General features: G+C 44.1%; 1 protein-coding gene across 1 annotated transcript in view; it reads left to right on the top strand.

Annotated features, from left to right (window-relative positions):
- Positions 1-15287, top strand: part of LOC132468092 (phospholipid-transporting ATPase ID-like) — a 28005-nt gene that overhangs the window by 7905 nt on the left and 4813 nt on the right. The window contains exons 10-21 of the mRNA XM_060065741.1: positions 82-240; positions 884-972; positions 2380-2576; positions 8152-8360; positions 9097-9140; positions 9245-9410; positions 10683-10871; positions 11019-11134; positions 11403-11567; positions 12443-12554; positions 14400-14505; positions 14593-14734. Of these exons, the coding sequence (XP_059921724.1) occupies positions 82-240; positions 884-972; positions 2380-2576; positions 8152-8360; positions 9097-9140; positions 9245-9410; positions 10683-10871; positions 11019-11134; positions 11403-11567; positions 12443-12554; positions 14400-14505; positions 14593-14734 (1694 nt within the window). The remainder of the gene's footprint in view (positions 1-81; positions 241-883; positions 973-2379; positions 2577-8151; positions 8361-9096; positions 9141-9244; positions 9411-10682; positions 10872-11018; positions 11135-11402; positions 11568-12442; positions 12555-14399; positions 14506-14592; positions 14735-15287) is intronic.

The raw sequence follows: 15287 nt of genomic DNA, 5'->3' as shown, positions 1-15287 counted from the left end.
CTCTCTCTCTCTCTCTCTCTCTCTCTCTCTCTCTCTCTCTCTCTCTCTCTCTCTCTCTCTCTCTCTCTCTCTCTCTTAAAGGGGAGGTGTGTTGCGAGCCCCCCAACAACCGGTTGGACCACTTTACCGGTACGCTGCTGTTCGGCGACCACAAGTTCTCCCTGGACAACGGGAAGGTCCTTCTGCGGGGCTGCACCCTGAGGAACACCCACTGGTGCTATGGCCTGGTCCTGTTTGGAGGTAACTGCTCTGGGTGCTGCAGATGGTTAGAACGGATGTTCACACATCTGTTGTTTATGTGTTATGTGTCCTGTCCGGAGCCCCAGAAGTCTAGCTGACCACGACATTTTCAGATAATAGGGATCCTTTATAAATATATTGTATATAATATTTCCTAGATCTATTTATTATATATTTATATTGTATAAATGTTCTATTTATCCTATTTTGCTGCGGAAATATTAAAATAATGGGTTTAAATTGATGGGTTTCTTGATGAAGGAATGCACATTTATCTTTTTATTTTTCCGATATAATAGGATAACAAGATCACGTTTTCATAATCAGCTATTTTTTCCTCACCCAACTTTAAGTCAACCAACACATTAAAATTACTGATTATTATAATTATTGATTCTCATGGTTCTGATGTATTTATTTGAATACTGGCCAGTGCTATTGATCCAATGCAAGAGAACAATGACGCTCAAACAAAACGCAATCTAATCAAACTAAGTGGGGCTAGCTAAAATGGCTGATAGCAGCTTGTTTGTCATTCAGAAGGACCCAAACCACAGGTTTCAACCGGAGATGCGGTTCTGATGAGAAAACATTTTTCCCTTCCTCCTTTTCTTCTTTCCTCTGCTCTCCTTTCCCCTTTCAGGTCCAGACACCAAGCTGATGCAGAACTGTGGGAAGAACAGCTTTAAGAGGACCAGTATCGACCGTCTGATGAATGTCCTCGTTCTCTGTGTGAGCCGTTTGCTTTCGTTATGATATTTATCTGTAACATAGTTCTATATTATATATATATATATAGATATTGATTTATTGACGCACATTAGATGAAAGTTTATCTGTTATCACTATTATCACAAAATTGGTTATGATATATTGATGCATATATTGATAAAGCCTTGGATGATATTACAGATTGGAGTATAAAATAATGGCATTTTGTATTCGATTAGTAAACATTCTATAATCTATGAAAATTAAATCTTTAATAAGGCAAAGAGAGCAGAAACAGGTAGTATTAGTCGTCTTGCTCAGGTGGGGATCCAACCTGGGACCCTTTCTGTTCAGAGTCGACCCCCCTGAGCCTATAGACTGTAAAGTAGTCAATCCTCCACTAGACTGTAAAGGAGTCAATCCCCCTCTAGACTGTAAAGGAGTCAATCCCCCTCTAGACTGTAAAGGAGTCAATCCCCCTCTAAACTGTAAAGGAGTAAATTCCCCTCTAGACTGTAAAGGAGTAAATTCCCCTCTAGACTGTAAGTTAGTCAATCCTCCACTAGACTGTAAAGGAGTCAATCCCCCTCTAGACTGTAAAGGAGTCAATCCCCCAATAGACTGTAAAGGAGTCAATCCCCCACTAGACTGTGTAAAGGTCTTAACCGACTGTGTAAGGGTCTAGACCAGGGGTTCTCAAAGTTTTGACAACTGAGGGCCAATTTAGGAATCCAAAATTTGACTGAGGGCCGCCAAAGGAAAAAAAAATTGGCGGGAAACGCGTCAGCATCCCAGTGGTCAAAAAAAACATTGCACCGTGGACGTCTGGGAGTGAGGTCAAGTGAGGTCTAAATCACGAAACTGAGGTTCACCCTTTCAAAATAATGTGCAGTCGGATTAAAACTAACAAATGTAAAAGGATTTAATTGAAAGCTAGAGAGAGTCGAATTTTCTCTTTATATTTATTTAAATTAATATTGATTTAATAATAAAAAAAAATATATATATATATTTTTTTTTTTATAACTTACATAATTATGTATGTCATTGCGGGCCGCCAGGAATGATTCTGCGGGCCGCCATTGGCCCGCGGGCCGCACTTTGAGAACCAATGGTCTAGACGTACACTATACTTTGTGAAGGAGTCAATTCCCCACCAGACCGTAAATCTAGACTGTAAAGGAGTCAATCCCCCACTAAGGTAAAGGAGTAAATCCCCCACTAGAGTGTAAAGGAGTAAATCCCCCTCTAGACTGTAAAGGAGTCAATCCCCCACTAGACTGTGTAAAGGTCTTGACCGACTGTGTAAAGGTCTACTCTAGACGTACACTAGACTTTGTGAAGGAGTAAATTCCCCACTAGGCTGTGTTAAGGTCTAGACATACAGCTCTATACCTCTACATCCTGACTGGGTTCCCATGCCTCCAGATCTTTGGCGTCCTGGCCCTCATGTGTGCCATCCTGGCAGTGGGGAACTATCTGTGGGAGATCAACAAAGGATACCAGTTCAACATCTTCCTGCCCAGAGAGGACGACTCGGGGGGCGCCTCTTTGTCAGCCTTCCTCACCTTCTGGTCGTACGTCATCATCCTCAACACGGTGGTCCCCATCTCGCTCTACGTCAGGTCAGTAAGAATGGGTCACATAATGCTCACTGTGGGTCCCTGCGCACGCAAGCCCAAAATGTACCGGCCCACTATACAACCAGTGACTTGGACAATTATTCGGCCCTCGCATTAAATGGATTGACTGGCCCAATTCCAATTTAATACAATTATTTATTTTGAGGCACATGCTTTATATGATGTGTCAAGTTATTAGTGTAGTTGCTACTGCAAGCACACCTACTGTTCTTTGTAAAGGTCCCATGGCATGCTACTTCATGGATGCTTTAATATAGATATAAGTGGGCCCCTAACACCGTTTTTGAAGACGTTCCCAAAATGCAGCCGTGCTGCAGAATTACAGCCAGTTGAACACTGAGCTTTCCCCAAACGTGCCGTTTCGGTGTCGGTTGCTTTAATGCAACTAAGGAAGAGAGAGGCGGGTCAAGGAGGAGGTTGGGGGTGTGGCCCTGAGCAGCTTGCGGCCACGGTAGCATGCGCTCTGTTTACAGTGGATGTATCGCAATGGCGGGGCGCACACAGCCTTTGGCCGTGTTCTGTAAATATTCTAGAACACTCCGGGTGCTCCCGCGGGAGACCTGGAGCTCTATATCTAAATAATATCATGTAATAATATCACGGCCAAAAGCTGTGTGCGCCTCCAGACGATATTCTGAATGAACAACTGCGTCGGGTTCTCTTGTACTTGTTTTTAAACATGGCTGGTTGGACTCTCAAGTCTTCCTCTTTCAGTTCAGGATATTTGCGAACTGTTGCATCATTTGTAATGGGAGTAAGGACTGAGTTTTCCAGTTATTTAAATGTTTGAATTAGGGATGCACCGATTGTGAAATTCTGGGCCGATACCGATACAGATGTTTAAAATAACAATTTGGCCGATAGCCTATGCCGATGTTTTTATTTTGTTGTTGTTGTTGTTGTTGATGTTGTTATTTATTCCCCCTTCGTGCCAGGGAAACAAACCCTAACCCCGCATGCACGCACGCATGCAGACATGCACCTCGTATACACGCACACACGCACCTCGTATACACGCACACACAATGACACAGGGAGAGGCTTTTATGAATTGTATCATCAACATCAACATCAAAATTATTTCAACGTGGGCTTAGGCAAATAGGCCTAAATGCGCCGAAAACCGATCGCTATTTATTTTACTGAACACAGCCGGCATGACGGAACTAGACACGTCTTTAGCATATGGAAACTATGGCCAAAAAAATTACTTCCCACGGTATTGTGGTAACCCGGTGCTTGATGGTGCGGGTTCCAGGTACGAATGACACGTGTAGTCAAGGTTTCAAGCCGTAATCTGCATTTATTATAATAAACCGGGGTATACAGGGTCCACATGCATAGGACTTAGGGTCTCCGTGAGCCTCTATTTCGTTGTCGCCCCGTGGGCTTCCTTACTCTCCTGCGCTCCCGGTCCCCTCTGTCTGTCCTCGTGGCGCTTTTAAGATGGCCTCCGCTCCTCCCGGCAGGTGTCCCCAAATCACCCTGATTGGGGAGAGAGAAGGGGTGCTCTCTGTCGCCAGTCAGTGGGTGGCGGCGGTATATGCCGTCGACTACCGCACCTCGGACCCGCCCGGGCCGAGGTTCAAGGGGCGGGATGCCACAGTATGTCTTTTTTCTATTTATTTGTTACCAGCAATCGTAGTGTTGATCAGCTTAGAAATACTCGCCGAAGACGTTGACGTCGCTTAGCAACTGAGGCTGCTTGCGGAGTGATACGACAGATAAATCTGCCGCCCGTGCGCACGTGGTTTGTTTAAAAAAAAAAAAGAGTGAAAATGTCGGTCGTGTGGAAGTATTTCACTGTCTCGGAGAAAGATCAGCATATGCAGTTTGTAAGACATGTTCCAGTGACATTTCAAGAGGAGGAAGCCTCCGTTTTACCAGCAATGTTTGTCGCCTTTTGTAGGGACAGTGGGAGGGTCACTATAAATCTGAGGGGGTCATATCCCCCCCATCCCTAGTGCCATCTGCGTGCATGCTGTCCTGATTGGCCGGACAGGCATTTCACTTTTCATCAGAGCGCTATGCAGAAAAAAGTCCCAGTACTGCCACTCTAAACTCTGTTCACAGCACAGCCTCACAGTGAGGTTCCATACCCACCACCATTATATCAACTAGATACAAGGAGCAAAACTTTGCCCAACCAAAATGAGCTAGTGAAAGAAGGAAAGGAACATCTAAGAGTAATGAAGTCGATGTTCCAAAACTCACACACACACAAAAGTGGCTGCACCACGCAATTTCTTGTACAAATGTCATTCTATTTTCATTTATTTTGGCCGGCCCTTCTGGCATTTGCCCAAAGCAAGATGTCCATCCTGTCCCTTGTACAACTAACACACACAGCCCTATTCAGGGCTCCAGAGTGCGCCTAATTTGGGCGCACATGCGCCTAGAATTCGGGGTAGTGCGACCAAATATTTTATTTGGGCGCACCGGTGCGACTGAAAATGTATCTGGTATAATTATTTTTTTTTTTATAGAGCAGTCTATTCATAATATTGTGATGACCACGGAAGAGGCAGTGAATGAAGTATTGATTAGACAGCGATTTATTAGATACCTAATAAACCATTGGAACACGCAAGACCGGTAACAATAGCAACGCCGGTAAACAAACCCGCGAAGCCCAATCCAGGGGCCTGTACTACGAAGCTCGATTAGAGGGTTTGCGAGGTATGTTGAGCTGAAAGCCTGGGTTAGCTATACCATGAAAGGCGATCTCTTTAAGCGTCGCTGTATCACCATGGTGACTTACGCTCGCAACCAAACCTGGTCGGGAGCAGCTTTTCAGCGAGTCTACCCGGAGATTGGCTACTGATATCGGCGTGCGCAGCTTCCTAGCCCCTCCTCCGATAATTACGTCACCATTTGTGGGTGTTCCCATGGACCTCGACGCACTTATCGTACAGGCGTCTCTCCGGAGACAGAGGTTTTTTCGGGACAGAACCGATCCCTTGGCATTGTCTGACGATATTCTTTATGAGAGATACAGATTCGGCATTTATTTAAGGCATTTATTTAATGGTCAAAATATTATTAATCAGTGGCGTAAATATCGACGGTGCAACCAGTGCAGCTGCCCCCCCCCTGTCAACAACTCAGCGCAAGGCAGGCACGGTCCAACGCCCCCCCCCCCTCAACAACTCACAACTTGGGTGCACCATAAATACGTGCTGGTGCACCCAAATTAAAAATGTAGGCGCACCAGTGCACCCAAGGAAAAAGTTAGTCTGGAGCCCTGCCTATTACGGACTTGAAGGAAAAACTCCCCGAACCCAGAAGGAAGAAACTCTGAGACGTATCACAGATAGAGATCCCTCTGTCCCCGGCTGGTCAGGGTGGGAAGCAATCTGAATATGTTGCGCTGTATGTACCCTTTTCTTGTGACTGTCGTGCCTGACCACCGAGCGCCCGTCCACCATTAATGTCTTGGCCGTGCTTCCAGTGAGCACATTAAACACATAGCGAACCCATAACACTCCTCCTGGCAGAATCCAAAAGTCACTTTTTTTTTCTCATTTCAAAGTATAGTCCTATCTCTACCCACGGGAACGGGTGGAAAAGTGATGTCACAGTTTGACTTTTACATTTAGCTGTAAAGTACGCAGTAAATACAGCTCAGGGACACAGGAAAATGTCAGAGACGCCGCCCCACTCTTCGAGAGCCACACCCACATGCAGGACATTTATATGCCGGGATTGGCTTAAAATAATAATGTGATGTATTGAAAGATGGTCAACCAGAATGTTTTAAACTCTTAACGGTAGCACACACTTTCCCCATTTAAAAAATATGTAAATAAAGTGATGGATGGAGGGTTCTCCTGAGGATCATTTTAAACTACTAAGTCCAGAAAAGGATATACAATAACACGAAGGAGTCAATTCCCCACTAGGCTGTGTTAAGGTCTAGACATAGACCTTAACAATGCGATTTCACAGAAAACATACTGTATTTCATGATAATATGAAGTACCCTTAATTGGAATTTTAAGGGGTTGTGTTTCCAATGAGTGCGCTCACAAGGTCAATCCTATGCAGTTGCACTATACAGTAACTTCCAGCATGGGTGTCTGTACGTCTGGGTGTTCTTAAACATGGAATGTTTAATCACCATCTTGTTGAGCATCAGGTAGCATACTATTAATTTGGCATGGTAGCTCACAGGGATGGCTAGCAAGGCAAACATGAAGCCAAGGCAAACAACACATTGTTACAACCTTCCATCATGGTCTTTAAAACGTTATTGAGGGCAATTTCACCTATTATGAAGCAATTCTAGTAGTAGTAGCAAAGTCCAATTTCCAGACTTTTCTGGTGTTAGGTCAAACAAGAAAGAAAAATCGATTGTGGACCAATTCCTGGGTCTCAAGAAGAGGACAGTGTTTGCTCTCTGTGCTTCGAAGAGAACTGGAGATAATTATTGTGTTATTAGCCAGTGCTCAACAAGCCATACCTTGGTTTCATTGTTCTATTCGACAGCATCCCTCTTTGTCTTCTCCCTGTTTCGATATGTGCACCAGAGAGCACTCTGTCATCCTATTGGTCAACGCCAAGGACCGCTTCATAGGAGTTGTCGAACTAGGCAGAAAAATGCAAACAACTTTTTCATTGTGGTGTCGAGGGCGTACCAGACGCCAAATCGCAAGCTTTAATGACAGTGTCACACTACACGGAATACAACAGCCCGATCCCATGTCCCGACGTTCAGAATTACTGGAGACACTAAACGATTGTCTGTGACGAAAATGTGTGCCCTAATCAGGCTGAATTTGTCTGATCCTGGCATCTATATTAAGTTCCAAAACAATAATATATATACATTTAATAATACAATTAACAAAAATATGTCTCTGTATTTATAGGAATGTACCTGTTTTCGTGAAGGCTGTTTGAAGGCTGTTTTCCTGACCCCCCCTGGGGGAAGAAGGGACAGGCCAGGGATCCAACTGATAGTGCACGGCCAAAAAAAACTTTTATGACATCTTAAAGAGGATCAGTCGATAGATTACCATCTGGTTAACAAATGCTTTCGTTCTATTGGGGGACAAAGCGCCACTCAGAATCCTGACAGAAGTGTATAAGAAGTCTGTGTTTTAGCAAAAACATCGGACTTGGGGTTGATTTCTCATGCAGGGGACTTGGCTTGCAGGCCTCTTTGAGCGAGGCGGGTTGTCTTCCAATACAGGGGACTTCCCCTTGCGGAGCTCCTTGAGAGACGCAAGGGGAACTCCAATCTTAGGCCTCGGATCATTGTTTGTTTGTTTTATGGATGATTGTTATGTTTGTATCATTGTTTGTATGTTACTGTACCGTTATTGCCCAACTATATGACCATAATTGTTAAAAGCTCAGATGAATCTTTATTCTACTGAGTTTACATGGATTGTGTTTGACTTGTTCCGGAATTCCCACCACAAAAAGAACTCCTCAAAACTCAATCAATAAATAAAAACGACACAACATGTTGTGAAACAGTGAAGAAGAGGTAGAGCAGTGAAGTAGACCAGTGGTGGATAGAGCGGTGATGTGTTCTGTGATCTGCTGGCAGTGTGGAGATCATCCGGCTTGGGAACAGCTTCTACATCGACTGGGACAGGAAGATGTACGACGCCCGCAGCGACACGCCGGCCGAGGCCCGGACCACCACACTGAACGAGGAGCTGGGCCAGATCAAGTACATCTTCAGCGACAAGACAGGAACGCTCACCCAGAACATCATGACCTTCAACAAGTGCACCATCAACGGAAAGACCTACGGTGAGAGAGAGCAGCTGGAGAGCTTGGACCCCCAGTACAGTACTAGTCATCAACTAGTGGCAGCCCCCCCCCCTCCCCCCCTTCAGTGCAGAACTAGCCTTCTACTTGTGGCAGCCTTCAACCCGCCCCTCAGCACAGCACTAGTCCTCAACTGGCGGCAGCTTCACAGTTCAGTACTAGTCTTCTACTGGTGACTGCTCCCCAAGAGTGTACATGACTGGTCTTTTGCTGGTTGAAAGCCCCTCCAGTTCAATTTTTCTACTGATGACCACCCTCAGTACCATTGTAGTCGTGCATTTGAGTTAACACTCGTGACAGCATAATGACGCATTTTTGATTGTCTACACTTTTTGACAGCAGAGGATTGGGATTAATGTTGTGCGTTCATCTGAGGATACACTGGCAGCGTTGACCAATCATCTACAGTGTTCATGACTCCTATGTTAACATTGTAGGTAGAGACATCAGAGGATCAACAAACACAAACCAAAAGGGGGTCTCACGGTCTAAACTGGGAGCCTAGTTCATTGAAATTACACATTTTGGCTACAGTGGTGATCAAATGCAAACAAACCTAAAGCTAATAATTAATAAATGTCTATACGGTAAAAACTGACTAGGCTTAAGGGGTTAATGTAGAAGTGTTTTTGACTCCTGTCAGAACCCACATCTTAATAGTTAGTATAACTTTAATTTTACTTTAACACTAATCCACCACCCTGGTATGTGTCTGCAGGTGATGTGTATGACTACTTGGGACAGAGACAGGATGTTACCAAGGTGAGTTCCCTGCTCATACAAGGCTTGATGAGTTCAAACTAAATTCTTGGGATGTTTATGTACTTCATGTATTGACATGTTGCCCTGCTATCTCTTCCTACAAGAACACTGAGGTGGTGGACTTCTCCTTCAACCCCCTGGCCGACCCCAAGTTCTCCTTCTACGACCATTCTCTGGTGGAGGCGGTGAAGCTGGGGATCCCCGAGGTCCAGGGCTTTTTCAGGCTGCTGGCCCTCTGCCACACGGTCATGGCTGAGGAGAAGAGCAAGGGTACGTTTGAAAAAATAAGATCATCTTTGTTAACAAAACCCATAACAGAGTTTAATGTCCAGAGATCCAACAACACACATAGGGCCCTATTTTAACAGTCTGAAACGCAAGTGAGAAGCGTCAAGGGCAAATAGCTTTGTGGGCGGTTCTATGGCGATGTCGCTATTTTACCGGTGCAAAAAATGACTCTTGCGCCCGGCGCATATCTAAAAAGGGTTGGTCTGAAAACCGTAGGTGTAGTTTGGGCGTAACATGCAATAAACCAATGAGAGTGCCAGCTCCCATCCCCTTTAAGAGCCATGTGCGCATTTGAATCTGACGAGTTGATATTTTGACAGCGCGTCTGCAGTCTCCGCGGAGACAGATGCACATTAATTTTAAACTTCAAATGGCTCAGTTTATGGCAAAATAATATGGCCTAATTAACACATGGAATAAGGTTTTCTTCGACAACTTCAGAAATACTGAGTCCTCAAATAAATTTCGGCAAAGAAAACGTGTATGATATAACATATGATATGGTGGTTCTATTTAATGATATACGCAATACATTATAAACATCGTTTCTTATCAGTATTGTATGCAGTATCGTTATCGACTTGTGTTCCTAATATGATGTCTCCCCCCGTTAATATACATTGCCATGGACTGTATTATGTGTTACGTTATTAGTTTGCGTGTCTAAACAGATGGACACACACACACGCGCGCCCGCATTAATTTATTATTTTACACATACACACTCATACTCATTCATTCTTTTTAACACTCACTCGCGGTAAAACAATGTTTTCTCACGATCAAATACTCATCAATCCTAAAAGTTATGGGCATGTACACGATGTCTGTGTCAAGAAAATATGTGTTTGCTGTACGGTGTTTGCAGATGCATTGATTTAAAAGTACAACTTATTACCACTGTATCAGCTGCTCTTTCCCAAATAATTTACCAAGAATGTTATTTAGATGAGATGAGATGCAACGTGTATGCGCGAGGTGCACAAGCAACATAGGGCTTGCTTTAGTTGCAGCGGTTCAGTTTTTTTTTGTGGGGGGGGGGGCTCTGTATTTACTCATGTCAGAGAAGTTCTCAACCGCTGATTTTGTATACAAAAGTTGTACAGTTTTATATAAATAATATCTCTTAAAAAATTGCCTCGGCGACCTCATAGCTGGCATGATTTTAACTCCACACTTGGCTCAGGATGAGGAAGAGGGGAAGTTAAACTCTAATGCAGGCTGGCACAGGAAGTAACATTGTTGATCCTCCAGACCAGCTGGCGTACCAGGCGCAGTCTCCGGACGAGGGAGCGCTGGTCACCGCCGCCAGGAACTTTGGCTTTGTGTTCCGCTCGCGGACGCCTGAGAGCATCACCATCATGGAGATGGGAAAGCAGCAACGCTACGAGCTTCTCGCCATCCTGGACTTCGACAACGTCCGCAAGAGGATGTCTGTCATCGGTGAGGTGTCAATCAATCAGCAGTTATCAGTGTCGGTAACGTGTTGAACGACAAGATAACATAAGAAATAGTGCTTAAAGATGTGTGTGCATGTGTTTGTGTGTGCCTGTGTGTGTGTTTGTGTTTTCCTGCGTTTGTCTGCTTCAGTCCGTAGTCCCGAAGGGAAGGTGTCTCTTTATTGCAAAGGAGCCGACTCCGTCATCTTTGAAAGACTGAACCCTTCCTGCAGAAAGCTGATGGAGGTCACCACAGAGCACCTCAACGTAAGCCTGGGGCGCACATCTATCTATCGGTCGATCGATAGATATTACAGATGGATAATTTTTTACTTAACTATAACTAACAGAATATCTATCTATACATCTAAGCAAGTGGATACTATAATTCTAGGTTGATTGATATAGGTAGATGGATATGGATTGATTGATTGATAGATTGAGAGTTATAGTTAATTAGATACTATAATTCTAGGTAGATGGGTAGTGGCTACACAGATGCTTTCTGAAGCGTCAGCATGCGTTTGGTTGACAGGAGTTTGCTGGGGACGGTCTGCGGACGCTGGCGTTGGCCTACAAGGACGTGGACGAGGACTTCTTCAGCCGCTGGAAGCAGCAGCACCACAAGGCCAGCACCGCGCTGGAGAATAGAGAGGCCCAGCTGAACCAGCTCTTTGAGGAGATTGAGACGGACCTCCTGGTGAGCCATTACACGGGGAATTACCTGCCGGCATGTGCCTCAGGAGGTAGAACGAATGGCACCCAGAAGGTTGCTGGTTCGATGCCTGGCTCCTCTTAGCTGCGAGTGTTGAGATGTCCCTGAGCAAGGCACCTCACCCTGACTGCTCCTGACGAGCTGGGTGGGGCCTTGAATGGTTGACACCACCGTCGGTGTGTGAATGTTTGTAGGAATGGGTGAATGACAATATTGTTAAGCGCTTTGAGTGGCCACTGGTTAGAAAAAGCGCTTTATAAATGCAGTCCGTTTACCATTTAGTTGATACCAAAGTTCAGATGAGGGTTTTGATTATAATTGTATTGATAAAGGGCTTTTCAGTTTAGAGATCTCAAAGTGCTGTACATTGATAAAACAGAAGATGCAAATCGAGCTAAAACAATGAAATGCTTCTGGGAACTTACTAAATGCCTTCCTAATATACTACACGTGTCTTTCTGCCAGTAGGTTGAGTTAAGCGTCAACATCCCTTGGAATTTACGAATTTACGAATTTACTGACTACATCAGTTCATGGTCTCAACAATGAGTTTAGCCGCTACATAATGTTGCCATTATAAACTGCCGTATCGCTCAAATGTGTCACTGAACACACTGAAGACTGACATAATGTATGTTTAGAACATATGCCCACGGCCCCCATGAATGTCCTTAAATCAACTAGCATGTGACTATTATACTAATAATAATAATAATAATTATTATATTGTTATCATGTTTCCCAAGTTCAGATAATACACAATTAATTCCCATGTTGAGGTAATACACAGTTAATCAATTTGTTTAGGTCAAGATGTGAACGCATGAATATCAATAAGGTTAACTAAGTGTTTTGGGTAGTTACTCGGGGCGACGGCGATTGAAGACAAGCTTCAAGATGGCGTGCCCCAGACCATTGAGCAGCTGGCAAAGGCGGACATTAAGATTTGGGTTTTGACAGGAGACAAGCAAGGTAACACTTCTACATTAACCGCTTAACCCTAGACCCTCTGCACTAACCCTAGACCCTCTGCACTAACCCTAGACCCTCTGCACTAACCCTAGACCCTCTGCACTAACCCTAGACCCTCTGCACTAACCCTAGACTCTACAACACCCCTAGACTCTCTGCACTTACCCTAGACTCTCTACACTAACCCGAGACTCTACAACACCCCTAGACTCTCTGCACTTACCCTAGACTCTACACTAACCCTAGACAGTCTACACTAACCCTAGACTCTCTGCATTAACCCCAGACTCTCTGCACTAACCCTAGACTTTACAACAACCCTAGACTTTCTGCACTAACCCTAGACTCTCTGCACTAACCCTAGACTCTCTACACTAACCCTAGACTCTCTACACTAACCCTAGACTCTGCACTAACCCTAGACTCTCTGCACTAACCCTAGACGCTCTGCATTAACCCTTGACTCTCTACACTAACCCTAGACTCTACAACACCCCTAGACTCTCTGCACTTACCCTAGACTCTCTACACTAACCCTAGACTCTCTACACTAACCCTAGACTCTGCACTAACCCTAGACTCTCTGCACTAACCCTAGACTCTCTACATTTACCGTAGACTCTCTACACTAACCCTTGAATCTCTACACTAACCCTAGACTCTCTATACTAAACCTAGACTCTGGGAACTAACCCTATACTCTCTTAACTAACCCTACCCTCTCTACACCAACCCTAGACTCTACACTAACCCTAGACTCTCTACACTAACCCTAGACTCTACACTAACCCCAGACTCTACACTAACCCTAGAATATCTACACTAACCCTAGACTCTACACTAACCCCAGACTCTACACTAACCCTAGAATATCTACACTAACCCTAGACTCTCTAAACTAACCCTAGACTCTCTACACCAGGGGTTCTCAAAGATTTGACAGCTGAGGGCCAATTTAGGAACCCAGAATTTGACTCAGGGCTGCCAAAGGAAAAAAAATTATGCGGGAAACGCCGTCAGCATCCCAGTGGTGAAAAAAAACATTGCACCGTGGACCTCTGGGAGTGAGGTCAAGTGAGGTCTAAATCATGAAACTGAGGTTCATCCTTTCAAAGTAATGTAAAGTTGGATTAAAACTAACAAATGTAACAGGATTTAATTGAAAGCTAGAGAGAGTCGACTTTTCTCTTTATATTTATTTATTTTTGTTGAAATTAATATTGATATATTAATTAAAAATATATATATTAAAAAGAATATATATCATTTTTTTAAACTTACATCTGAATGTCACTGCGGGCCGCCAGGAATGTTTCTGCGGGCCGCCATTGGCCCACAGGCCGCACTTTGAGAACCAATGCTCTACATTAACCCTAGACTCCACACTAACCCTAGACTCTCTACTAACCCTAGACTCTCTACACTAACCCTAGACTCTCTACACTAACCCTAGACTCTTAACACTAACCCTAGACTCTCTACACTAACCCTAGACTCTTAACACTAACCCTAGACTCTCTACACTAACCCTAGACTCTACACTAACCCTAGACTCTTAACACTAACCCTAGACTCTCTACACTAACCCTAGACTCTACATTTACCCTAGACTTTCTACACTAACCCTAGCCTCTCTACATTATCCCTCCCCCCCACCCCTAACACTAACACCACTAACCTCCATCCCCCACCACTAACACTTACATAGCAGTTAACCATATCACTGGGGCATGTAACCTTTTTTTCTACCTCAAGATCAAAGTCACTCCATGGTACTACATCACAGGCCCTCTGTGGAAATATTTTGTTGTCTTTGATTGTTTTGTGACCTGATGTGTGCGACAGAGACGGCAGAAAACATTGGCTACTCCTGCAACCTGCTGCGTGAGGAGATGAACGATGTGTTCATCGTTTCTGGAAACACACCTGAAGAAGTCAAACAGCAACTCAGGTGAGAGGAAGGGGTTTGATAAAGGACACTATCTTTAAAATGTTCATTAGATGACCAATGCCTCCTTATTTTGTTCTGTTCACACAGGAGTGCGTGGATGACTATGAAGCCAGATATGGCAGAAGGCATGGTCTTTCTACCAGAGAAGATTCTGGGTAAAGTGGGGAGTGCACTCAAGGATGAGGTTGTGTCTGGAGAGTATGGCCTGGTGATCAATGGAAACAGTCTGGTACGTGGAGAGGGCTAGAGATTGTGGTAGCGGTAGAGTTACTTATATAAAGATTTACTCCATTCTTGTTGACCTTTTACAAAGGACGAGATGAATCTGGTGGCTGTATAGATCCACAGGAGCAGTATCTATCCCATATACACTGTTATTTCACAAGGAGCAGTATCCATCCCATATACCCTGTCGTTTCACAGGAGCAGTATCTATCCCATAATACCCTTTTTAGTTCCACAGTAGCACTATCTCTGTCTATCCCAAAATACCCTGTATAGTCCTGTGTATAACCGTGTCCATCCCATAATACCCTGTATATTCCTGTACATCCGATAATACCCTGTATAGTCCTGTCTATAATCCATCCCATAATACCCTGTATAGTCCTCTCCATTCCATAATACCCTGTATAGTCCTCTTTATAACCCTGTCCATCCCATAATACCTTGTATATTCCTGCCCATCCCATAATACCCTGTATAGATAGATAGATAGATAGATAAATACTTTAATAATCCCAGAGGGAAATTATTTTATAGTATATAAATATATATAGTAT

The sequence above is a fragment of the Gadus macrocephalus genome, chromosome 11, assembly GCF_031168955.1.
Source record: "Gadus macrocephalus chromosome 11, ASM3116895v1".
Taxonomy (NCBI): domain Eukaryota; kingdom Metazoa; phylum Chordata; class Actinopteri; order Gadiformes; family Gadidae; genus Gadus; species Gadus macrocephalus.
This window is presented reverse-complemented; position numbering and strand designations above follow the sequence as displayed.